This window comes from Cupressus sempervirens, chromosome 5 (genome assembly GCF_028749045.1).
Source record: "Cupressus sempervirens isolate cs-2001-9-10 chromosome 5, ASM2874904v1, whole genome shotgun sequence".
In the NCBI taxonomy this organism is placed as follows: domain Eukaryota; kingdom Viridiplantae; phylum Streptophyta; class Pinopsida; order Cupressales; family Cupressaceae; genus Cupressus; species Cupressus sempervirens.
Window position 1 is genome coordinate 68,136,409 of NC_143122.1, and position 27,398 is coordinate 68,163,806.

Sequence of the window (27,398 nt, forward strand, 5' to 3'; positions counted from 1 at the left end):
TAATATAGAAGCATTTGTATTTTAGTGATGACCTCACCAATCGAATTTAATTTTTGTACAAGGTAAATTAAATATTTTTGCCTAAAATTTCAAAGGACATTCTTAATCGATGGTCATATTTGCCAATATTGGTAAACATTTTAAGTCAAATTATAAATTAAGTACATAGATTTGACATGTGTTTCTATTCCAAATACTTTTCATGAAACTTTTAAAAATCCTTTCTCACTTTGGCTCGAAATACATTTGATTGGGGGACACATATCTTCATTTTGGGGGCTTTCTGTAAAACTTGGTATCCTTTTAAAAGTTTTCCTCGAAATAAGATTTAGGCCAATAATTTAGGATTACCTAATGGTGCTGCCCCAAAACCACCATTTAATAATTTAGAGGGAAACTGTAATGATAAAAATGGGATAAATTTAACCTTATAGTTGAATAATTAATTAGGATCCATATAATAATAATAATTATAAAATCTATACGAATGTGTACTTTTGTCCACAATTTTTACCAATAATGAAAAAATTGTCAATAAAATTAAAAAAATTTGTACTAAAAAAATCACTAATAGAAATTAAGTTTTTTTCCTCTAAACTAATATTTTATTCGCCAAAATTTTATATTTTTTCTAAAGGAGATTTCTTTTTATCCCTGCTTGGAAATATACACTTCTCAATGCTACTCACAAATGTCAAATCTATTTCGGAATTACTCCAATTTTGAAAATCATGTTTCCCTTTGAAGGTGCGAGGGAAAAACGCCCGTTGGAAATCCACCGTCATTCACTTCATTCCTCAACGAATATAATTTTTCACTAGATAATCCAGAAAAAATGCTCTTAGATTTTTTCAACCCAAAGAAGATATTCACAATGTTCAGAAAAGGTTTCAAATCGGCAAAATGGTAAGCAACTATCGCTCCACTTAACAGTTTCAAAAAGAAATAGAGCCTGCGTGTATTTTCTGATGAAGCAGACGACGCTCTGTTTTAAGTCGAATGAGAAAAACAAGTTTCTATTTGTTCGGTTCTACCCACTGCATCCCTTTGGCTTCAATACATAATATTAGTTATAATCTAGGTTTTTCTTTGTCAATACATGTTTCTGTTAAGAGGTTACTAAGTCATTGACAATTATCATCCCATTTAGGTGTTGGCGACTGGTTTTCAGAATTATCATCAGGAATAACATTTAATTCTAATAGATAATCTTGGTAGGGATTTATTAGCGATTTAATTGGAATAATGTTTCCGCTAACAATGAACCATATTTGAGAGTTGTCCATAGGCCTTACAAATCAATTCTAGGTTATCCCTTAGGCAATCTTTTACTTGGATTTGCGTTTTAAGCTGGCTTCAGATTCTATGTCAAGTCTCCCTAGCTAAGCGGCAATTGGTGATTCAGTTGAAATGATCATGCTCAGATCAATCGCCAGATTTTGGGTGCTTCCTTGAGTGTTTAAATTATTAGTTTTGGGTTACTCACTTGATAATTTGTCATTTCGATTTGACATTTTTCGGTAGCATCCAATCAAATGGAAACGATTCAATGTTTGGGTGCTGTCCATATTTCTTGAATATCAATTTTGTATTGTTCACTTGGCAACCTGTCACTAGCATCCATTCATATGGGAAAATCACAATTATTTGGGTGATAGCCACGAGTCTTATAAAAAGCTTATTGCGATTCAGTTGGAACGATGATGCTTAGATTAATCGTCAGTATTTGGGCTGCTTCAGACAAATCTTTAAATGTCAGATTTGGCTTATTCAATTGGTAATCCGTCGCTTAGATTTAGCATTTTTAGCTGACATCTGATTATATGGAAAGTACTAAATATTTGGGTGCTGTTCATGAGTCTTAAATATCAATTATGTGTTGTTTGCCTGGCAAACCATTACTGAGGCATTTTGCTGACAGCCAATTCAATGACAAGTGACCCTCTGTGAGGGATTGCTGGTCATGAGGTTGGAATCCTGTTACTCAGAACAATGATCAGTATTTGTGTATTGTGGATGAGTTCATTTCCATCGTCTGTGTCATATTTTAATACACCTTTATCGTGTATTTTAGTGGACAGTACATTTCGTGGATTTGCTATTTATGGCTAAGATTATAGGGTCGTTCAGTTAGAAAATTAGAATCCGCTTTCAAAGGTCAAGAGTATGTGGGAGATGGTCACAAGTCTTAAAAATTCATTTTCCGGTTATAGTAAGATACCATTCAAATCTATGGGAAGTATCCACCATACAAGATTATAGGATTTACGAAGATGTGTTAACCAGTTCAAGAGTCAGTGTTTTTACTCTGCCTACATATCAAAATCTCATTTTATCCACTTTATAAATTATGATTTATTGCTTATATTTAGATTTGAAGCCATAATGCAATTATTTGCCAAGTCTCCCTCTCTGAGAAGTTATACGTCACTGTCTTGGCATCCTGTTACTGTAATTAACAATCAGAATTTTCATTCTTGTGATTAAAAATCCATGCCAGGTTTAGTCACTTGAGTACCAATTTCTTGGATTTTGCATTTGAAGATAACATAGAGTCGTTTTGGTTCTGGTATGTCTCCTCCTAAGAGAATCTGCAATAGGATCTTTCACTTGGTATCCAACTACTACATTAATTACCAATATTTTGGTGCTGCCCGTAATTCCTGAGATTCATTATTAGGTTATTCACTTGTCAACCGATTACTTAGATTTAGCCTTTCAAGCTAACATTCAATCCTATGGCAAGTCTTCCTATGTACAGAGTAAGAAAACATTGAATTGTAATACCATTATCTGAAATAAGGACCAGTGATTGGGGGATGACCTTTGACTAAAATATCACTTGGCAGCCTTTTACTGACATTTAAGATTTTAATATAAGTCTCTGTTTGATCAACCTAAGTGAAAAAACTACAGGTAAATTCTCATGTCCTGGTAACTACAGGTAAATGCATAAACTTTGTCTATGAACCCCTCTTGTATGAGTTTTAGGTTTATGTAGTATCTGATTACTTAATCGGTTAATCCTAACCAGCGTTTGGTTGCTGGCCATGAGTCTTTTCTTTGAAGTCATTCTCAGGATACTTTGCATTCATTTCTTAGATCATCTCAAGTGTCTCTGGTAGGGATTTTATCTACTTGATTGCTTTAAAGCATATGTTGCACGTTGATACTCTGTTTATGTGTAGAGCACTCAAGAACAATCTTTCTACGTCTTTGCAATTATCATCAGTGTATACTGTGGAAACCCATTACATAGATTCAATAATTTTGGTTGGCCTCAAGTCAGTTGGAAATATCCTTTGATCTTCTGCTGAGGGTTTTAGTAGTAGATTAGTTGAATTTGAAAGCATGTGCTGATCACTGATGCTCTGTCTCTCGATAATTATACTTGAATGCATGTTTTGTTTCTTTGGCTAAATATCAAATACCCATTTTGCCTGTGTGAACAGCAAAACCTTAGTAAGGCTGGCAATGTCACGTATAAAGTTGCTGAGAAATAAAAGGGATATGCTACTGCAGCAATTGAAAAGGGATTTGGCCCTTCTTCTTCAATCTGGTCAAGATCCAAGTGCTAGAATCCGGGTTTGTTTTGTAATCTTCCTTGCTGTTTGATGGATTGTCTTTTCTCAAGTCCTTCATCTGAAATCAGAGATCGAAATCTCAATAATATAACTGCATATTCTGTTCTTGAATTTGAATTTATTCACAAATTATACTTAGTTTGCATCCAAGTTATATTTCACTTAATTTGTTTTTACTTGAAGAAATTTCTGGCCTCTGTCGTAAGAATCGTAAACAGGGTAAATATTGTACGTAGATTCGATCTGAGAAGATAGTGCTATCCAAGTTATATTTGGCTTAACTTATTTTGCATTAGGCATTCAATTCAATATCTGAGTTTTCAATGAGTAATTTGATTAGGGAAGCCTGTCCGAGACAAAATTATCTCTGTAATAGTCTGGCTCTTCCCATATTTTTTTTGTGAAATTGCGGTTCTATTGTCTATGCAAGCCAACTCAAAATACAAGGAGGAAAAGATCGCAAATATTTTATAACCAGTTCCAGTCTTTAAATATGAGGTAGTTGTGATTTGCAATTCACTGTTTCAGCTTTCAATTTCAAATAATCTACCATTCATAACTATTGTTTAACCCTCAAATGCTCAAGCAAATATATTTTCGTTAGTCGAATTGCACTTATTATTCCAAACTCAATTTCTTGAATTCCCAACTTGCAATCTGAAAATTTACAATTAATTTATTAACAGTCCAACTTGCAACAGTCGGAGAGAATTATAATAGTTAATATCGAACCTGTTTGCTTGATGGTATAAATTAAAAACTTCTGTCCAAACTCAACGTGCAGCTCCCATAATTATATATGCTAGCCTAAGACGCCTTCAAACTCAAACACAGGGCTCGCAATTTAGATCACAGCCCTGCTAGGAAATATGCAGGTCCACAGTACAACTCGCAGGCTTCCCAATTTCCAACACACGAACTCCAAAATGTCCTCACAGGCGTCCCAGCATAAACGCCACTCAGTGGAATTCCAAATCGCAGCCTTGCAAGGTAGCGGCAGCCATTTTGTTTGCAGACTGAACCCCTCTTACCAGTCAACGCAGGGGGTATGTAATGCAGTAGTAAGTCACGTCCAAGCTCAGGAAAAATGTGCGCCCAAGTTGCAATTATACTGAGATAAGTTTGCAGGTGTAAGACTCAATTCTCTCCAAAATCTCAGCAAATCAACACGGAAACAGAGAGTGGTTGGTGTTTTGTATGCCAAAACAATCAGTGCCCAATACTCAGATACAAATTGCTCTAAGTCTGAAATGCTAACACTAAACCCCTTCAGCAATGGCAAATGGAAATTCACAACAGCTCCAAATTTACTGCCAAGTGATTGACTTCTCAGGCATAGTGAGAACAGTAGAAGAAGTCACAGGTAGAATACACAAACTCCAGTCTCCGCTATACTTCAGCAATGGCGAAATACTTTAAACCAAATCCTTATACCTCAGCAAGGGAATGAAATCCACAATTCAGAAAACTTTCTCAAGAAATCAACAAAAAAAAATTAAACAATTGGATGCTTTTTACTTCACAATGAGCTCATATTTATAATCCCCAAATGGCACTTAGTTTCCCAAATGTAACTCCACTTAAGAAGCTTCACCAACACAACATCATTTTATAACATTAAATATAATAAAGTGCCTTATAATAATGTAAACTTAATTATTAATTAATAAATACGAGCCCGTGCGATAAATAGCCCCATCTAATGTAGGTGATGACCAACTACTAGCGTCACCAATTGCATTGCCAAATATAGCAATTGCTTGAAATAGACTTACTAAAAATAGTAAGTCCACAACTAAGACCCTCAAATCTCATTGTCAGCTCACGAGGGTCGTTATGATGAATTGACTCAATCAATTGTAAAGATTCACAAGAAAATGGGGACATTATAGTCCTCCCACTCCAAGATTGCTTGTCCTCAAGCAATTCGGCAACACACTGAAACCTCCACCTGAATCCCATAAGAAGAAGCACATGACATCCTTGTTATCAATGAACCAATTGTAAGCCAATAACATCATCAATGGTATCAACACAACTTGCAACATAAGACCCAATACCTACGTTGATGATGTAGAAGTCAGGACATCACAAGAAGATAACTCCAAAGGAAATCTCAACATACTTTCCTTCCATGTATCCACCCAACTACTCTGTCAACAATCTAACGTAGGCACAAACAAACTCCACACCCGATATATATTGTGTAGACGTGGGTTGAATATGAAGTTGTGTGCACTCCCCACAATATATACTGCTTTGGAATATTGATCATCACCAACTACTGCTATAGGAAACATAATTGTGTCTGTAGATGGTGTAAATTGTGCCCAGCTCCACTCAAGTGAGTGATCAACTTCAACCTCTAAAAGTGGATTTCCATAAGTCCATGTTGCATCCATGTTGAACATAGGGTTGTCCACAAAGTGAACCTCAACACTGCATTGATTTGTAGTATGACATGGCGCTATCCCTACATCACTCTCCTCAAAATCAACAACATCAGTGCACACATCAACAACCACATGCATACTGCTAAACACATCAACAGATGACTCAACTGGCACGAAAGAAGATGTTGATCTGACAATATCATAGCATGCTATCACTATCACTACATCACCAATGAGTGCCTGATCCCACGAATTCATGCCAACAATCTCATCATCTAACTCAACCTGACATGAATTCCAATCATACTCCACATCCACTGTGTCAAACATTTGAGCACTATTGTGTGGTGACTCAAAATGAATGTCTTGCACCATCTTTCTAGCCACCTACCTAGGCCTCTGTCTATCCGACATAGGCCTACCTTTAGAATGCTCTCGCTTATACGTCATAAATCTATCAAAATCCAAATGTTGCTTAATTGCTTGTGGTAGAGCATCCCACTCTGCAAAGTGTTCAACATCATTTGCAAAAGGTATCATATTGCGCCATCTTTCTAGCCACCTGCCTAGGCCTCTGTCTATCCGACATAGGCCCACCTTTAGAATGCTCCCGCTTATATGTCATAAATCTATCAAATTCCAAATGTTTCTTAATTGCCTGCGGTAGAGCATCCCACTTTGCAAAGTGTTCAACATCATTTGCAAAAGGTGCAGCCTTAGACTCATTATTGACTGCATTGCCTTGGGTCTCAAAAACATGGGCCTTTGCAGTCTATCATATGTGCCAGTCTGTCCAACCTTGTCAATCCTGTCAGCTACTCAGGATCGGTGTGAATTGACAGAAGCATCACGAGCACCTCGCTCCAAGCTTCGATCTCTAGGTAAAACAATATGCTATAGCATGTTAGATGTTACCACAACACCTTAGCAACATGATGTTGTAGTTGCCAAGTCCTTGAATGTCTCTCTAACCTCTTCGCCAATCTCAAACCCTGTGCCAACATCTCTATATCTCGTACTAGTAGAACCACCTGGACTATTAGCCATCCTTGTCGCCAATAGAACCAAATTGAATATCCGGCTCTCCAGCTCTAGGTGGAGAAGTGTGCCCTTTGCGGGTATAATGCCTACCTAGAAAAAATCTCATATCTCCATCAATGAACACTGAATATTGATCACCAAATCAAATGCTAATAATCTCTGAATAAAACACTGAAAACAATAGCTCTTGAGCCCAATTCCTATAGGTTGGTAGGAAATCACTCTGATACCACTGTAATAACCTTGTCTGGCTCTTCAATTTTTTTAGTGAAATTGAAGTTCTATTGTCTATGCCAAGACAACTCAAAATACAAGGAGGAAAAGATAACAAATATTTTATAACCTTTCCAATCTCCAAATATGAGGTAGTTGTGTTTTGCAATTCATTGCTTACAGTTTCAAATAATCTGACATTCATAACTATTGTTTCACCCTCAAATGCTCAAGCCAATATACTTTCGTTAATCGAATTACACTTATTATGCTAAACTCAATTTCTTGAATTCCCAATTTGCAATCTAAGAATTTACAATTATTTATTAACATTCCCAACTCAACAGTAAGAGATAATTATAAAAGTTAATAATGGAACTTGTTTGCTTGATGGTATAAATCCCAAACTTCTGTCCAAACTCAACATGTAACTCCTAGAATTATATATGCTAGCCAAAGACACCTTCAAACTCAAATGCTGGGCTCCCAATTTAGATCACAGTTCTCCTAGGAAATACACAGGTCCACATTACAACTTGTAGGCTTCCCAATTTCAACCACACAACCTCAGAATGTCTTCATTGGCACCCCAACATAAATGCCACTTAGTAGAATTCCAAATCGTTGCCTTGCAAGGTAGCGACAACCATTTTGTTTGCAGATCAAACCCCTCTTATAAGTTAACGCAAGGGGTATGTAATGCAATAGTAAGTCACACCCAAGCTTAGGAAAATGTGCGCCCAAGTTGCAATTATACTGAGATAACTTTGCAAGTGTAAGAATCAATTTGATCAGCTATTAAGAGCTCTCCAAAACCTTAACAGATCAATGCCTACACAGAGAATATTGGCGTTTCATATGCCAATACAATTAGTGTCCAATACTCAAATACAAATTTCTCTAAATTTGAAATGCTAACACCAAACCCCTTCAACAATGGCAAATCGAAATTCACAAGAGCTCCAAATCTACCACCAAATAATTGACTTCTCGAGCACAGTTAGAATACTAGAAGAAGTGACAGGTAATTCCTCAGAATATACAAACTCCAATCTCCACTATGCTTCAACAATGGAGAAATACCTCAGATTAAACCCTTATACCTCATCAAGGGAATGAAATTCACAATTTAGAAAACTCTTTGAAGAAAGCAACAAAAGGAAATTAGACAATTGGATGTTTTTTCCTTCATAGTGAGCTTATATTTATAATCCCCAAAGGGCACTTTAGTTTCCCAAACGTAACTCCACTTAAGAAGCTTCATCAACACATCATTTTATAACATTAAATATAATAAAGTGTGTTATAATAATGTAAACTTAACAATTAATTAATAAATACGAGCTTGTGCAATAAATAGCCCATCTAATCTAGGCAATGACCAAATACTAGCGTCACTAACTGCATTGCCAAATATGGCAACTGCCCGAAATAAATTTACTAACAATAGTAAGTCCACAATTGAGACCCTCAAATCTCACAGTCAATTCACAAGGGTTGCTATGATGAAATGTGTTAGAGTTTTAGGTGACTCTACAACACCCCTAGGAGCAAATGAAAGACCAAGATAATTTCCACAAGAGAATGAGAAGACAATTGCATGAAGATGCAAGAATGCTATTATTGATAATGGACCTGATTGACATCCAATGGATTGATTTGAAATGTACATAATAGGCCTCCTTATATAGGAGAGGCGATAAGAGACAATGATAAGAAGAAGATAAGCTATCACCCACACAAGGTGGAATCACATGTCCACCAAAGGTGGATCATCCTCCATTATGCAATGAAGTATGTACGATGATGAGGATGATAATGTGATAAGTACACTAAAGGTGGAATGAAATAACAACTATGACCACCTAGAGTGGAATTCTCCTACACCATGTGTTTAATTGAGGTGCAAACTCCCAAGTGTCTCAATCACAAACTACTATGCAATACATTATCCTAAGTAAGCTTAAGTAAGTGTAATTAGTGAATATTTAATTACACCAACAAAATGACTCAATCAATTGCAGAGGGACTCACCAAAAATGGGGACTTCACATTCATTACTTCAAATCCTTAAACTTTGAGCCCATTTGATTGCCCAACCCTCAACAATGGAGGTGTGGCTAGGTACACTATCTATGAGTATTGTGATTTTCTAGCCACATAGTATCTGTTGAATTTTGAAAGAATTGTCTTTGTGAATCGAAGAGATACAAACTTACCTTAATGGGTGTCATCATTTTCCAAACCAAATGCAATTCTTTCTCCTTTGCTATCTTTATTATGGAAGTAATAGATAAAGTACTTGCTTATCATTAATAGAAATCGAAAGGTCAATTTATACAAAAGAATAAAACGATGTTTCCTTAGGAAATGCTTGTAAAGAATAGAAACATTCTATTCTAACAAAGAAAGCTAAAAAACGAAAGCAAACTAAAGCTAACTAGATATTTACAATAGATAACCATTAACTAATAATAGACGACTATCTATTATTGTAATACCCTCCCTTAATGGTTAATCTATCTAGAACATCAACTTGTCCTCTGAATTTGACAAACTTATCAGGACAAACATGCTTGGTGAGAATGTCTACAGTTTGATCTATGGTAGGAAAATACTACAAATCTGTAGTCTCGTTTTCAACCAGCTGTCATATGTAATGACAATGAACATCCACATGCTTCGTTTGTTCATGGAAGACTGAATGTTGTGCTAACTTGATAATGCCTTTGTTATCAACAAACAAAGTAGTTGGTCCTGCTAGTGACATCTGCATATCCCCAAGCGTCCGATGAAGCCAAACAACTTCATATCTTGCCTTAACAGTCCCTCTGTATTCGGCCTCTGTAAAGGAGAGAGAAACTGCCTATTGCTTCTTATTGGTCCATGTGACTGCACCAGATCCCAAATTGAACACATATCCAGACATTGACTTTTTATCATCAACAGAGCCTGCCCAATTTGAATCTGTGAACCCACTGAGTTTAGGATTAGAACTTCAAGAGTACAAAAGTCCATAATTAGAAGTGCCATCTAATCAGCCTTAGGAATTGTCATAAAGTGTGAAATATAGCTGACTGCAAAGCCAATATTAGGCCTAGTAGCAGAGAGGTAGATGAGGCTACCTACTAGTTGCATGTATATAGTATCATCAACGGAAGGAGAATTAGACTTTGCAGATAACTTGTGACCTTTCTCCATAAGTGTAGATGCAGGCTTGCAATCCTTCATGCGAAATTTGTCTAACAGGGCCCTAGCATATTTGGACTAAGAGATGAATATACTAGAAGAGTGTTGCCAAACTTCAACACCTAGGTAATAATGCATGAGCCCAAGGTCAGTCATATCAAAAGATTGGCATAAATTTTGTTTGATTCCCTGAATCAAAGATGCCAAACTGCTAGTGATGATTAGATTATCCACATAAATAATCAAAAGGATGATGTCACTGTCAGTACTCTTGATGTATAGATTTGAGTCTAAAGAACTCCTCTTGAAGCCTTGATCACTGAGGTACTTGTCAATTTTTATGTACCATGCTCGAGGGGCTTGCTTCAAGCCATAGAGAGCTTTTACCGATTTGAGAACCGGATGGTCTTTACCAGCAACCTTGAAACTAGGAGGCTACGTCATGTAGACCTCTTCATGGAGATCACCATTCAAGAAAGCACTCTTGATATCCATTTGATGGACCTTCCAGCCAAACTGTAGTGCCATGGCTAGGACTAATATGATGATGCTCATCATTGCAGTAGGAGCAAAGGTCTCCTCATAATCAATGCCCTGACACTGAGAAAAGCCCTTTGCAACTAAATGAGCTTTGTACTTGTCCAAAGTACCATCCAATTTCTATTTGATTTTGTAAACCCATTTGCAGCCAATGGGTTTCTTCCCTGGTGGAAGATCAGAAAGGACCTAGGTGTTGTTCTTCAGCAGGCTCTGACGTTTAGATTGCATGGCCTGTTCCCACTCTGAAATTCCTTTAGCCTCGGAATATGTTTGAGGTTCAAACACACTGTAAATGTTGGCCATGAGAGAAAAGTTAACAAAATCTATAGTTTTGCTCTTTTTCCGAGCAGTTCTCCCATCAATGAGCTCATCATTACGAAGATTAGCAAGCGTCTTAGCCCACCACTTAGGCCAGATAGGGGAATGACTGACGTGTATCAGGAGATGCTTAATCAACAGGCTCCCTCATCAGAAGAATCTGGATCAAACTCAGGTGAAGCATCTACAAAACGTGGTGATCCTGTAGGAGAAGCCGGAGGTGTTTGTATAGGTATCACTGGTATAACTAGAGCTGTAGGAGCTATTGGAGCCCTCCCATCAGGTGGACCTAATGGAAGCCGAACTCCCAAATGATGAGCCATCATAGACTGGTCTACTGGATTAGGAACAAGAGAAACAGACATGAATGGTCCTCGCTACTCATCAAAGACTACATCTAAACTATAGATGAGACCAGATGTCTCAACATCGATCAGACAGTAGGCTTTGTGAATCCAGTAAGCATGAGTTTTTGATTCTTGGCATCTAACTTGTTGCGTGATGCATCAGGGATACAAACAAAAGCAAGGGAGCCAAAAACCTTCAGTTGACTGATTTTGTGCTTGCGACTTGACCATGCCTCTTTCGGAGTTTTTACCTTTGAACACCACTGTGGGTGACTAGGTCAACAGATAAACTATAGTGTTAATTGCTTCTGCCCAAAACTTTTTCGGAACATGTTTGTATTCGAGCATGGATCAAGCCATCTCAGTGATTGTCCTGTTTTGACATTCAACTACACTGTTCTATTGTGGCATGTGGGGTGTGGTAAATTGGCATTTGATGCCATGTGTATCCAAGAAGTTGGAGAAAACATTAGAACAAAATTCTCCCCCATTGTTTGATCTAAGAGTAATAATAGATTTCCCAGACTCTTTTTCAACTAAAGGTTTAGACTTCTGAAATACAGGAAATGCATCTGATTTCTTCTTAAGGAAATACACCAACATTTTTCTATTGAAATCATCAACAAACAACAAAAAATACTTGGACCTAAGAACAAAAGGAGTGGCCATAGGGCTACAGATATTAGCATGAACAAGTTGAAGTACTTGAGAAGTTCGCCATGAATCGCCATTGGTGAAAGGTGTGCGATGTTGCCTCCCAGCCTGACATGCGTCACAAACTCCAAGCTGTTGAGTTTGAATCTCTGGCAATCCAAGAACAAGCTCATCCCAAGCAAGCTGTGAGAGATAATGTACATTTAAGTGCCCATATCATTGATGCCAAAGTGTGTTGACAGAGGACCGTCGAGTAGCATAGCTTGAGAATCACCAAAATCGATAAGTCTGAAAAGATCATGATCCTCAAGACCCACTGCAACAATAGACTTAGTCGCCCAATTAGTGATGATGCACTAATGTGAATTGAAGGTGATTGCCAAGTGTGGAGAATGTCGCAGCAACTGACCGACTGAGAGTAGATTTAGTTCCATCCCTGGAACATAGTACACATAGAGGAATATGAGATTCCTCCCAATAGACTGAATCTAAATGTTGCCTTTGCCGACAACCATGTACTCTTTTGTGCCACAAAAAATAACAGTCTGAATAAGGTTGGTAGTCAGTAAACCAGTCTCTGCGGTGAGTGAAATGACGACAGGCACTTGAATCAATGTACTAGGCAGATGACTTGACATGATCTGCAGGTCTTTTAGCCATGAAGGCGTAAAAGGCAAATTCTGCCTGCTCAGTGTGCTCTGCATTGTTTGCTTTGGGTTGCTAACCTGATTGCCTAGATTGTGCAGCTAAGCGTTTCCGACATTCAACAGATTCTACCTGCTTAGTGTGCTCTACACTATTTGTTTTGGGTTGTGAACCTAATTGCTTAGATTGTGCAGCTAAGTGTTTCCGACATTCAACCTTCATGTGTCCAAACATGTGAGAGTAGTTGCATTGAATGTTCTTCTTTCGGGAACCATCTGATTCTGGAGCAAAAGACTTCTGCTGAGATGGCTATTGAAACTTGCCTTTATCCTTCTGAAAGGATTTCACAACAAAGGCTTGCTCTATGGAGGTGAAACTAGAGCTGCTACCGAACTGTTGTTTCCACCGATCTTGCTAAAGCAGCAGGGTCTAGAGATCAATGAACTTCAAATCAACACCAGAAAATGTGATATTGAGAGTCTCGATAAAATGCTCATAGGATTTTGGTAAACTCCGAAGAGTGATAACCACAATATCCTCTTCCTCCATCTTACGACCGATGGCAAGTAATTGATCACGGATTTCCTAAATTCGATTCAGGTGTGCCTAGAGTGAGGTGCTCAGTGTGCTTTGTACTGTTCGCTTTGGGTTGCGAACCTGATTGCTTAGATTGTGCAGCTAAGCGTTTTCGAATTCAACAGATTCCACCTACTCAGTGTGCTCTGCACTGTTCGCTTTGGGTTGCGAACCTAATTGCTTAGATTGTGCAACTAAGCATTTCTGACATTCAACCTTCATGTGTCCAAACTTGTGGGAGTAGTTGCATTGAATGTTCTTTCGGGAACCATCTGATTCTGGAGCAAAAGACTTCTGCTGAGATGGCTATTGAAACTTGCCTTTATCCTTTTGAAAGGATTTCGTAACAAAGGCTTGCTCTGTGGAGGTGAAATTGGAGTTGCTACTAAACTGTTGTTTCCATTGATCTTGCTGAAGTAGCAGGTTGCAGAGATCAATGAACTTCAAATCAACACCAGAAGATGTGATGTTGAGAGTCTTGATAAAATGCTCATAGGATTTTGGTAAACTCCGAAGAGTGATAACCACAATATCCTCTTCCTCCATCTTACGACCGATGGCAAGTAACTGATCACGGATTTCTTGAATTCGATTCAGGTGTACCTAGAGAGAGGTGCGCTCATCCATGACAATAGAAAACAAAGTGTTTTTCAGAAAGAAGGCTCTGCTTTTGTTAGAAGTCTCATGAAGACCTTTGAGATGTGTCCAGATCTTGACAGCTATCTTGCCAGATGGAATCTGAGAAAGCTGATCATCAACCACGAATAATTTGAGAAGCATCACTACCTCTTGATTATTCATATCCCATCTATCTTGATCAGGACTAGGAGAAGTTGGACATTTCATATCACCCAGATTAAGTTAATTGGTGTTCAGATATTCAAAGATTGTGATGATCCATTGCTTCCAAGTGCCATAATTTCAACCATTGAATTTGGAGTTGTGCTTGAGCAGAATGTTTGTTGGAGATGCCATGGCACGTTTTTCAATGAAAAACTATGAAGGCATGTTCTTCAAGGCAAAAAAACAGAAGGCCCAAAAAAAGGAGTGACCAAGAAGAGAGCTTGAAAAACCCAGAAGGAATATGTTGTCGATTTCTGGATTTGCTGGCTCAAAAATTGAGGCACAAAAATTGATGCACCTAGAAAAATTTGATGATAACCCAGTTGGGCTCTCGAAAAACCCACCAAGTATCTATGATCAAAAAAAATTTTGAACCTAAAAATTAGGGTTTCGAGCAAAACCCTAACCGGCTACAAAAATCTCAAAGTAATGACAATTTTGAGAAAAACTGATACTGAAACTGGGTTGAAAAATGCAATATAGACAAACAACTAGTGCTAGAAGGAGGTTACAACAACATGAAGAAGGAAGATTGATGCCCAGAAGTCACAATCAGAAGGAAAAAAACGACGGAGTTTGTTCTAAAAAACGACTTGGGTTTTTTGTTTCTTCGATTTGCAGAGCCGTGATTCGAGAATAATTGCCAAACTCGTCACTAGACCTTGCAAAAAACGCGTGGAGAAGATGTCGAGTTCCTTAGCCAATGAAAATGGGAGCAAGAAAAAATATGAGTTCATGAAAATCATGATTTTGAGGGTAGATTGCTTTGCGAAAATACTAAAATTGCACGGGATGCAAGTTTTTTTGTAGTCATGAATTTGAGATCCTTCAATCTTCAGACAAATTTGAGTATTTGTTGTTGATAACTCTCCAAAAATCCGAACATAAACCCTAGCCAGGTTTTTTTATCAAACACAAAAACTCTGAAATTATTTCAAAAAGAAATTATAATTTTTTTGAAAGAATTTGAAGTATTTGCTTTGATACCATATTACGGAAGTAATTGGTAAAATACTTGCTTATTATTAATAGAGACCGAAAGGTCAATTTATACAAAAGAATAAAATGATGTTTCCTTAGGAAATGATCATAAAGAATAGAACCATTCTATTCTAACAGAGAAAGCTAAAAAATGAAAGCAAACTAAAGGTAACTAGATATTTACAATAGATAACCATTAACTAATAATAGACGACTATCTATTATTGTAATAATCTTTGCAGGTTATTTAATTTCCTTCTCCTTGTTACAAATTGTAATGTTGTTGTTTTGGTCCATTCCAACATTATTGGTAAGTTCCTATAGTTTTGGAGAGCGCTTGTTTCATCAAAACAATTCTTGATAATGTTAAGAGTGTTCCATGGGTCAAGATGATTGCAATGACATTTTTTCGAATGCAGATCCAACTTTCAAATAGTATTCTACACTTTTGAAGATATCAAACCTCCTTGGAGAGTGCCAACTTTTGTAAGACCATGGAATGTGTGGATAAAAGTAATTAAATAAATAGTTCAATTATCTTAAGGTGACTTTATATTATAGGTGCAACTTATGGTGTATACCATAATGTTTGAGCACTAGGCATGGGTTACAAGTGAATTATAGGGTTATTATTTATAAGTGACATCAAAATCAATGATAAGAAAGTATTATTTTATTATTGAGGGGGAAAATTAAATTTTACAAGGTAAATTATTCGGCTGCACTAAAGTTGTCTTGTAGTACCTATTTAAGGAGTTTTGTATGGAAAGAAAGGATAGATTAAAATTTGCATGAACACTATTTGCTTTGAGTGACAGATTGAGTTATTTTCATATTCCTTGAGCATGAAAACCCTCTTGGAATCATTAATTTAATGGTAGTTGCTTGTCTTTGTTTGTGCAATAACATTGATTAATTGTACAATTTGGAAGAAAAGTGAATATAAAGAGCAATTTGTTTCGAAGTTGTGTTTGCAAGCAATTGTGGTAGCTCAAATTGGAAGTTGTGACTACAATTTGTGTTGCTATATTTAGCTCATGTTAATCTTGTGTGTATTTGGGGCAAAGTGAGTACGGGAAGCAATTTGTTTCGAAGCTGTGTCTGGAAGCAATTATTATAATACAAATTAGAAGTTGTGATTGTAGTTTATATTGTTTTCTCGTGTTCATGCATACTATTAGAGTTACGTTATTTTCATTTCTATGAACTAGAATAACTTATAGGCTTAGAATTTAGAAATCATCTACTTTTGGAAGTCTGTGTGCCCCAATAGTAGTGATTTGCTTTCATAGTATAGAAAAATAGACAAAGATCTAAGCGGTACACTTTCAATCAGCCTATGAGTTGGTGTGAGTTTATTGGTATCATCATTTCCAATTTTAAGATAGAAGTATAGTTAAGAGATTTATCTTGCCCATTCTTGCTCTACGAGTGAGTCGATTCTTTCTTGAAACAAGAGGAAAGAATATCGGTAACACCCTTTACAAATATATCTAAACTTCTTGCTTACCTTGAGTTGATCCAAGGTACAATGATTAAGAGGAGCCTTCCCTTTAAGGTAGGAGAGACTCTATCTCACATATTGTGGCTGGTAATCCTATTTTGCAACGGAATTTATATAGATTGTCATATATGATCGTTATCTAACTATTATCTAATATGGTTGGTAATCCTACTCTGTCTCATATATGATTGTTACCTAACTATTTATTAATCATGTATTATGATAAATCATAATAGAATACAAAAAAAGGATAGATTTCAAATGCTCAAGGCCAATAGGCCACTTATGCATTTGATTCATCGATAGGAATAATCCAATCAAAGCTACAATTCATTAACACTGTGCATTAGAATTTTATAGATGAATATGATGAAACTGTTGCAGCAAATTTCCTTCTACATGGATAATTTTGTCTATTATGAATGTTGAATTAATTTTAGTTTTTTCAAAGTAAATACATTTGTTTTCTTGACATCTACTTTATGAGAAAATTAGATATAGTAAAATTCAGCTTTTAAAACTATAAATACATATATTAGGAATACTATAATGCAGCTAAAAGGAAGTATTTTTTGTAGAGTGGATTTTATTGTATGCTCTTTTCCTTAAACAGTATCCTACGCTGCAAAACTTGCATACCAACCATTGTTTCTTAACTAGTTTTGAATCCCATACACTCTCTGCCAATGATTTCAGCATTTTTTACCTCGTATATTTGAAAACATCAAAATCTAGGACAGTAGATATAGGAAGAAGGATTACTTTGCTAATGTTATCAATAGGTATGGTAGCTTAAGTTTTTTTTTTTAAATGTGGCTTCCAAAACTTGTGTAATTCAAATACATACAGAAAAATAACTAGAGCTGGTCAATCACATCATCAAAATGAATAGCACTGTACAGTAGTATAGCACATTTATTCAAGTTTTTAAAATAATAAAAAATTTTCATATTATTATTTACTATGGAAATCTAAACCAAATTTCTAGATAATTGAAAATTATACTCACCAAAGTTCCCGATAACCCGCTTATAAGACTATCTCACATTTGCACAACTATAATTAGATATCTTCAAACTTGTAAAACAAAAGGAACCATGTTAGTTTGCTGAAATGTTAAGAACAAAGTAATTATTTTTCACAAATCTATATGCTATTATTCCAAGTTGAGAATTTTAATTGAAAATTTATACTTCAAACATATCAAATAGAGGATTTATTGGATAGGATAGAGGATGAATTCCACCATGTAAAATTCAATTACAATAAGATAATATACTTCTATTTATCCAAGTATTGATCTAAATAAACAAGACATGAACAGTAATTTATAGAAAACATGTTCTGATCACAAATAATTGTTTATATAAGATATATAAGCTGAGTAAACTACCTTTTAAAAACTGGTCATGCCCTACATAGGTTTTTGATACATAGTGATTTCTCATTTCTTTTAATTTTACTTTATTTGAGCATAATGGACACTATGATAAGTTATATAAATATTAATTTCATTGAATAAAAAAATAATCCCATCAATTGAAGCAATTCACGTAGCATAAAAAATATAAAATGAGTCAAGTTCAATTCAACTTAAGGAACCCTAAGTTCCAATTTTTTGATGCATTGTGTTATGTATTATTTGCTAAAAAGATGACCATAGGAAAATGAACTAGAATTCCATTGTTATGAATGCTAAAATTCTTCCTTGAAATTTCATAATTTGATACAACAAAAATTGAAATTACAAGTCTTTGAGATTTATTTGTTAGTATAACATGCTCTCGAGATTGAGCCCATGGCTAGAAGCAAATTGGGAGATTCACACAGTCATTAATCTCATAAAGCTCAAGAACATACTTCCTCTTTCTATAAACTTGTGGTGCCTCTCCTACACACTCTTCTTTCTTGTTGTTACTTGATCACACTCCTATTTCATTGTAGCTAATGTTGCACACCACTCATGCAACTTGTTTCTTGTTTGTTCAAGATATTGTGTAGTGAGTTGTTCATTTTCTTGAGCTTCTTAAATCTGCTCCTCGTGTTGTTTCTTTCAACCCATTCCTTAACTTTTGTTTTGGTTCTAACCAAAATGGCTTCAATGTCATGGATCTACATACATTATTCCTCTTTATCCTTGTGAAGCTCCTCCTTATGTTTGATGTTTCTTTCAACCAATTCTTTATTTTTGGTTCTAGCTCTAAGTAATCCGGCTTCCATGTCATGAAGTTTCTTATAATGTTTCTTGTTATCTTTGTGGAGCTCATTTACTTTGTTTTGTTTTTCTTTTTATCAACTCCTTTTTTCCCAATCTATTTGTACTGAATGCCTTACATAGGAATCTAGCTCCATATAATTCATCTTCCATATCATGAACCTGCTTATAATATTTATGTTTGTCTTTTTGAATCTCCTCCTCTAGTTATGATTTCTTTTAATCAATTCTGTATTTTCTAATCTAGCTCTTAGTAATTTGGCTTCCATGTCAACAAGAAAGCGTTGACGATATTGTCATGTAGCTTCATTGAGCTCATCCTCTAGTTTTATGTTTTCTTCAACAAATTACTTGATCACTAGTTTAGATCTAACTAGTTCCCCTTGGAGCGCCTCTACTTGTTTTTCTCAACCATTTTTACTTTTTTCTTTGGCTCTAGCCAAAACAACTTCTATGCTACGAAATTGGTTACAACTCTAAACTATTGATTTAGTGATGTTGTAATGTCCCTTCCTTAGATAACTAAATTATCAACAAAGGTTGGCCTACTAGTTGAGTTCCCATTGGTCAGTAGTATGGATAGGGGACTGATCCAGAGGTTTGTGGAGCTAAGCACAAACTATATAAGCTGTTTGGGTAGTTTGGGATAGTCATCTAAAATTTAGGAGTGATTCCTCCTTTTTTTGGATTGACTAGAAGTTGACTGAAACATATCAAGGGACCTCTGAGATCATTATGGAGACTTTGATTGTAGTTCCTATTTTCTTGGGAAGGTCCCTATTTTTTAGGGGAGACTGTTAGTTTGCCTACAAAATTTAGGTATCATCCATAGAATGGTGGCATCAACTAGATTATAGTTAGGAGTTAGGAGTTTGGATGACTAGTTTATGAATGTTGTCCTCAATTTTGTATTAGCAAAATTGGACAACCCTACAAAAAATCTTGTAGTTTAAACTCTCTACGGCAATTTCTTAGTTTGGTTAATTTTTTGTTTTGTTTTCACCCTAGGTTTTTCGCATTTTCAATCTCACTTGTTTCAAGATATCTTAGGTCTCAAGCATAGTTATTTTTCACGAGATGTTGAGGAATTAAGCACACTATAGGTGGGCTTTTTAAGCTTGAATTGTCTTTATTTCTTGTTTAAAATCTTGCAAAGTGGACTTTTTGTTAGTCATTACATGTCTTATTGTTTATCATATGCTTGCAAGATGGAATTAAAACTTCACCATTACATATTTGATATTTGGAAGGGAACATATGAACTTCAATGATATTATAAAGCATTGGTGGGCTTCTTGAGCTTCAATACATGTTTTCTCTCTAAATTTTTGAATGCTTGTAAATGTGTGTGAGAAACCCATCCTTAAACCAAAAGGATGTTTTTAATTAAACTTATACTTGCTTATTGGGCTTTTAAAGCTTACTTATAAGTATCATTTTTGTTTTGAGGATTACATGTATTGACTTGCAAGTGGTACTCAAAAGCCCTTTGATTCTTTTCTGTGTTTTTGACATGCTAAAATAAAGCCAAAACCCTTCATTACCCATAGGCGACGAATTTCACATGCATTGCATATTCCAAAGCCCGTCTTATGATTAAAATGACTTAAAATGCTTTCCCAAAGCTCGTCATTATATAGGGTGGCGATTTTAGGAGACATTGCATATTTTGAAATTTTGTATATAACTTGTGAACATGCCTCAAAAGCTCATTATTCCTTTCAAAGGCATTGTTTTGTTAAGTTTTTGAGAACTAGAATAGCATAACATGCATTAACCAAAAACTCAGAAAATCATAACAACATATGAAGCAATAAATTATCCTGGGAAAAACCTTCTTCACGAGCTAGAAAAATCCAACCCCACAAAATATTGATCCTTTTATTGTAAGCTCAAAACAATTACATTGTTCTCAACACAATCACCAAGATTCAAAACAATTACATTGTTCGTAACTTATCAATCAATCAATAAGCCTTTTACAGTTCAATCACCTTAGCCATGTAAAATACAAAACAAATATTATCTCATAGATACTTCAATGCTTATTCTCTAGGCATGAGAATATGAAACTTCATATACAACAATCACCAAGAGTTCACATACAAATGAACAATTTTCAATACTCAATGAATTCCAACCTCCAGGGGATCGACAAGATTGAATAGTCTCCTTTTTAGTGGAATACAAATGGACACATTGTTTCTTTACAATGAACCCAAACATTAATAATCTAGGAAAAATGATGATAAAAAACGTTTACACAATCAAATCCAAAAAGTGACATAATAAAAAATGATGTGTCATAACACGAGCCACCTTAGACTTGTATGGGTCATAATGCCATGTCATCCCATGTCCAATTTGAAGAAGGAACAAATAACACCATTTGTAACAAATAGAAGAAGAAACGTGGATAACATAAACAAAATTCCACAATTATACTAAACAATTTTCAATGTCAAGCACATTAACACCATAAGATTATGCAATGACGGTTACAAGATATCGATCCATCTTTAGAAAAATACAAATTCTTAAGCTTGCCATAGTGGCAAGACACATTTAGATAGAGAAAATAAGTGATTTTGTAGTACTTTTGTTGGCCAAAATTACATTGGATGTAGGATATATCAAATCTTGCATAACTTGTGGCATTGCAAATCTAACCAATAAAGAACAAGACCTAATGATTTGTGGCAAGCCATAGAAATTCATATGCGCATCAATTTCATGTCTGGCCTCTCTATGATCGCACACGGTCTTGATTGTGTATAGGTTGTGGTTGACCAGTCTTGAAGACGGTAATTTTGATGCTCCAAAACAAGATTGTCTTTGCAAAAAACATTGCTAAGATGTTCTTTGTAAGTTTTGGCTGATCACAAGCTATTGTTTTAGACACGGACAGCATGTTTCTCAACAATTTTCTGTCTTCTTTGTGGGTAACGATGGACTCAAAATTGACAAGAGAGGTTGTCAGCTAGATTATTGTTTACATTCTCCAAATGTACTACTACAAGCATCCTTGCACACGGGGTGAGAGCTTGCACTATGTTCAACAGAACTACGATCAATCTCTTCATGAACCTTCAAGACACAGCCCATTCAAAGTCTGTCTTAGGTTTCAACCATGGGCTTTTATCAGAATTGCACTACTTGTGTTAGCTGAAACATCACCACAGCATAAAAATGAGTTGGATTAGGCCACAATTTAACGACAGGTTAATAGGATTTTTTAGAGATGTGATAACAAAAACAAGCATGCAAATTATCAGTATTGGGACCCTTATGAGTTCTAGTTTTGAGACAAGGTATTGTTGTACATTAAGAAAGAAGGGTTTTAGTGGCCAAATAGAAACCTTACACCATTCAATGTGGTGCATTTAAACTGAACTTGTCATCATAATTTTCTGTTGCATTGGTGCTCAATACATAATCACTTCAGCCCTAATTTTATCAATGTTGGACATGTCAGAGGTGGTTGAACAATTGCAGATTATAAAACGAAACCCTTGCATACTCTCTACGTATTAAATCGTAGATAAATTTGTCAAGGAGATTAATCAACAAATTCCACTCTATTTGTGCATTAGGGCAAGTAGTTCACTACTAACTAGAGTGACTAAGAGTTGCTTAGATATTATTTTGTCAGAGGGGAAACTGTGCAGAAATTTAGCATCCACTAGGAATCATAGTAAACAAAAATACCCTTACCTAGTGCAAAAACTGTGAGCAATGAGGCCCAATGCAAAAGATATCCAAACCATCTCAAATCATCCAAATGGTAGTCATGAACAAATTTTTGAAATATATTTTTTAATTTTTGGGTATTTTTTCGACATTTTATACTTTACTTTTGCATTTTGAGGCTTTTCAGAGCACAATTTGTTATTGTAATGGTCAATGTGCTTACATTCTGTTCCAATTTGAATTGACTTGTTTATGCCAAAGCTTTCCAATACACAAAGAAGCTTCAAATTTGATTTGCTCGGCTTTTCTGTTAGTGTCAATCTTCTTTCATTTTAGTTGTATTCAGTTGCTGCTTATTATACATTAAGCTTTTCAACTTATGCATGTCTACGGACTTAATTTAGATCAATAATAATAATGAAACTAGGACTTATCCATTTGATGAAATGATCGCTGAGGAATCTCATGGGGGAAGAAGGGTAATGCGAAGTTTCAATTATAAATGATGTTTCCTTGAACAAGCATACATACAATTGTAAGGAAAGCGCAGCTTTATGCCCTTGCCTACTAACTATACCCATCAAATATCTCGACTTCAGTCATAACTAAGTTCTACATCTACATTAAAATTCAAGCATTTCACTAAAAGATGATTTTTCATGATACAAATTACAATTGTATTTGCATACATGATAATTTATCATACACCATGCTTGTGTAAATCTCTACTTGAGAGACATATATCATAAAATCAAATACAAGGGCTTCACTTTGTGCTCTGATTGGTCCTTGTGTAGATTTACATTGCCAAGTAAAATGAGGCGAGTTCAGTTCTGAATAGTGGAGTGTTATAAAGCAAGTATGGAGTTATGGACAGAAGCTCCACTCAGGAAAGGCTACAAGAGAGAGAAATCAAGTCGAGTGACTCATCAAAATCTCTGATTTTGTCTTTTAATGTGGATTTACATTTATAAGCAATCTAATTTATTTACATGTTATTTGTGGTTACATAATATGATTCCTTTGATAAGAAAGAATAGCACCTTCACACAAGAAGACTTATTGAGATTGTGGATACTGGTTCACGGAAAATTGATTGTCCCATCTTTCACATAAGTTTCCACTATGGACTGTAATTTGTTTCAGCCTCGGGGATAAAGGCTCAAATATTAACCTCTTCTGTACAACTTTGTTACTCAGTTGATATAAGTTGATGTTCTTCCATGAATATAGGATGCATTCATTTAGAGGGAAAAAATAAACAACTCCCTGCATTGATGTTCAAAATCTCTCTTTTATCATGTCTGAAAATGTTGCATGTTGTTTGAACAAATCTTTCAGACTTTAATTTCTGGGCCATTCATTTGATTTCAGTTTGTGTATTTCCCCTGTTTATCTTTAATGGTTTCTTACAGGTTGAACATGTAATTAGAGAGCAAAATATCATGGCAGCATATGATATCATTGAACTCTTCTGTGAGCTAATTGTGGCACGCCTATCCATCATTGAATCCCAGAGGTATGAATCCTTACCTCTAGCAAAACACAGAAATCTTCAGTAATTCCATTTTTAGTTGGAAGAAGAAAGATTGCACACTGCATCATAGTAGATTACTAATACAAGCATGTTTAGTTTAAAGTTATTTTGGAAATTTGAACAGAATTTTACCTTCAATAATCCTTGAACAATTAGTATAGCAAGTTACTATAGCTTCATTTGCCCAATTAAACATTCCAAGTAGTGATTATATATCGATCAACAACAGATGTGCAGGCTAACCATGTTTCTATATATATTTTTCTTTTCAAGTGCTTTGGGCATACTAGTTCAGAATAGTGAATGCCATTGAGCATTTGATAATTGTTTAATCAATTTACTATATTTTTCTTTCATACAATATTTACCTTCCAATCTAGCTTTTAATACTGTATTGTATTTTTTTCTTACATTATTTACCTTGCAATCTAACCTTAAAAACTTTGTTTGTATTTTACTTTTCCCCTGGATGACAGCTCGTTTGTGTGTTACACAGCAAATGCCCTCTTGATTTACGGGAAGCTCTTTCAAGTTTAATATTTGCAGCTCCAAGGTGCGCCGACATTCCAGAACTTCTAGAAATTCGTGATCTCTTTGGAAAGAAGTATGGTAAAGAATTTGTAACTGCAGCTTCAGAACTACGACCAGACTGTGCTGTCAACAGAACAGTACGTTTAATTTCAACATTGTACACTATTAAATGAAGCTAAGTATGATAAATGTTAGGAATCTGTTTTGTGTTTAAGTAAACCCATTTTTATTTTTTTGGGGGTATTCAAGCACCATATATATTGAATTGTGAAAGTGTAGAACAATTGATATTGCCATGCTGATTAAATGGGAATTGAGTTTGGTGTAATGATTAAGAGAGATTTTGGCCTATCACTGGTCATGAGTTTAAATTCCCCCTGTTCTTTGCAAAACAATTCAGACTTTGGGTTGCCTTCCATTTGTCTAACAATTACAAGGGAGGTTGCCTCATGTAACTGCTACATGTCTGTGACTTTCATTTATAAAATTATTTCCAATTAAATTATGCAATCTCAGAACATTGAGATTGATGCCAGTTTGTTCTTTTCAGATTATTGAGAAGTTATCAGTAAAAGCGCCTAGTGGTCAAGTGAAGCTAAAGCTCATGAAAGAAATAGCCAAGGAATATCATGTTGACTGGGATCCAGCAGAATCAGAAGTAGAATTCTTAAAGCGCCCAGAAGATCTACTTGTAAGATTATAACAAGAATTTACTTGTAAGATTACAACAAGAATTTCTACGCTCTTGACAGTAACTTGTAATTCATTTTTATGGGACCTTGAGAACTAACTTGTCTCTTCAATTCTTTGCAGGAAGGACCAAGTAAGTTTATTGCTGCTACCAATTTATCAACAGCCTCAAAAAAGGATCACTCGCCTACTCTTTCTGGTCACAAGTTTGAATCAAAATCCCCAGATTCACATCAAAGTCCCCAGCTATTCGGTTCTAAAAGCGCTCTACCATCCCATTCTCCTACAACATATCAACCAAAGGACACTCATGACTCGGGAGTTACAAAAAGAAACACATCGCGCACATCTACAGAATCATCTGGCACATTCAATGAGAATGCTGTTTTGCAGCATGCTGAGAAAGATCACATAATGTATTTCAAAGATACAGCCTCTGCTGCTAAGGCGGCTGCCGATTCTGCAGACTTAGCAGTTGCGGCTGCACGAGCTGCTGCCAAACTTGCAAAGCAGAATAATCTTCAACATCATTGTCAAGAAGCACCTGGTCCATATGGTCCAAGCTTAAGTGACGATGAGACGGATGTTGCCTGCAATTTGAGAATGAACAGAAAACAGTATTTACATCAGGCACAATCTTTTCATGGGTATGATCACAACAGGAGAACATGGGCTGAAAGTCAAGTAGGAAACAAAAACCTTTCGAGGAATGAAAGTGGACAACTAAGAAGGGAAACTGAAGTGCAAGATTCTGATGACGACTATGAAATGCCTGTGAAGAGGAGTAGCAAACAGGATGCTGCACACAATGAAAGTGAAGTAAAATACAATTGTAACAATACAAATGCTAGGCAAAACTATGAAGATATGAGACCAGAAAGGCTCTCTTTTGGCGGCTACAGAGATGACACACTCAGGGACTCGAACATCCCATCAGTGCCTCCCAGGAAGACTGAAATGGTGTACTCAAACAATCTTGCTTCTCCAGTTTTTGATGAATCAGACTACACAGACTCTGAGAATGACGAGGATAGTGATACAGAAGAGTTTGTTTCTGAGACTAGGAGAAACCCTCAATCAGAATTAAGGCAAACAAACCACCAACCCCCAACAAGGGCTCCTCCAGGAGTGACATCCTCGACTCTTAGCAATTCAAGGGCCTACCATGTTCATCCAAAGCTCCCAGACTATGACGCCTTGGCTTCCCGTTTCGAGTCCTTAAAGTACCAAAGGAAATAAATCATGATAACAGTGTTGATGAAGATAATGAGAGCACTCGGAAGAAGGCAGCTCTGTTCTGTTCTTTCCATACATTATAATGGTTTTTCACCAAGGTTTACAAGGTCCAAGGTATATAAATCCTGCTGTACGGATAGGAGGTCGCAATACATCACGAATGTTTAACATTCTTTAGAAATTTGTAGCGGTTATTAAGTCATATTATTGATCATTTTAAAAATTTAAGTTGTTTTGGTACAAAATTATTTCTTCTATTCTTCCGTGGCTTTAAGCAAGGTTACCGAGCTTCTGACACTGGTGCTGAACTGGGAGCCATATTCAAATATATTTACCTGTAATTTCTAATTTGTTGTTTTCTTAATAAATCAAAGTGAATGATGAAATCTAAACCTTGATTAGGGTTAAGACGATTCTTTAATTTTGATACATTTGAAATGATTTATGCACCATTTTGATCTTTATGCTAGCAAATTTTATTTTTCAGTAACTTTTCTGTAGTTCTTATTACACTTTGCACACCCGGCATTCAGAGGAATAGTATCTGAAATTAATTCCCGTATGGGATTGTGTCTGCACACGTAAATCTTGTAGCACTGCTTTTGAAAGCTCATGAATAATGGAGATGACTTGTTGTTGCTTGCGTGGTTCACATAAGTTAGGCTTCAGTT

General features: G+C 35.8%; 1 protein-coding gene and 1 long non-coding RNA gene across 3 annotated transcripts in view; one reads left to right on the forward strand and one right to left on the reverse strand.

The window, feature by feature from the left end:
* The window catches only part of LOC149554584 (uncharacterized), a 29,997-nt gene that overhangs the window by 1,813 nt on the left and 786 nt on the right, over nt 1–27,398 (reverse strand). Inside the window, exon 2 of the long non-coding RNA XR_016364389.1 lies at nt 17,838–17,905. This is a non-coding gene — a long non-coding RNA (uncharacterized LOC149554584). The remainder of the gene's footprint in view (nt 1–17,837; nt 17,906–27,398) is intronic.
* On the forward strand, nt 699–27,158 carry LOC149554585 (Regulator of Vps4 activity in the MVB pathway protein). 2 transcript variants are annotated; one of them, XM_089828641.1, is made up of 6 exons: nt 699–906; nt 3,453–3,585; nt 24,149–24,252; nt 24,767–24,938; nt 25,352–25,492; nt 25,615–27,158. In XM_089828641.1, the coding sequence occupies exons 1-6, from the start codon at nt 836–838 to the stop codon at nt 26,728–26,730; spliced, it is 1,737 nt and encodes a 578-aa protein (XP_089684767.1). In that variant the 5' UTR covers nt 699–835; the 3' UTR covers nt 26,731–27,158. The 2 variants fall into 2 exon arrangements, with proteins under 2 accessions (XP_089684767.1, XP_089684768.1); XM_089828642.1 differs by lacking the exon at nt 3,453–3,585 and having other exon boundaries at nt 799–906.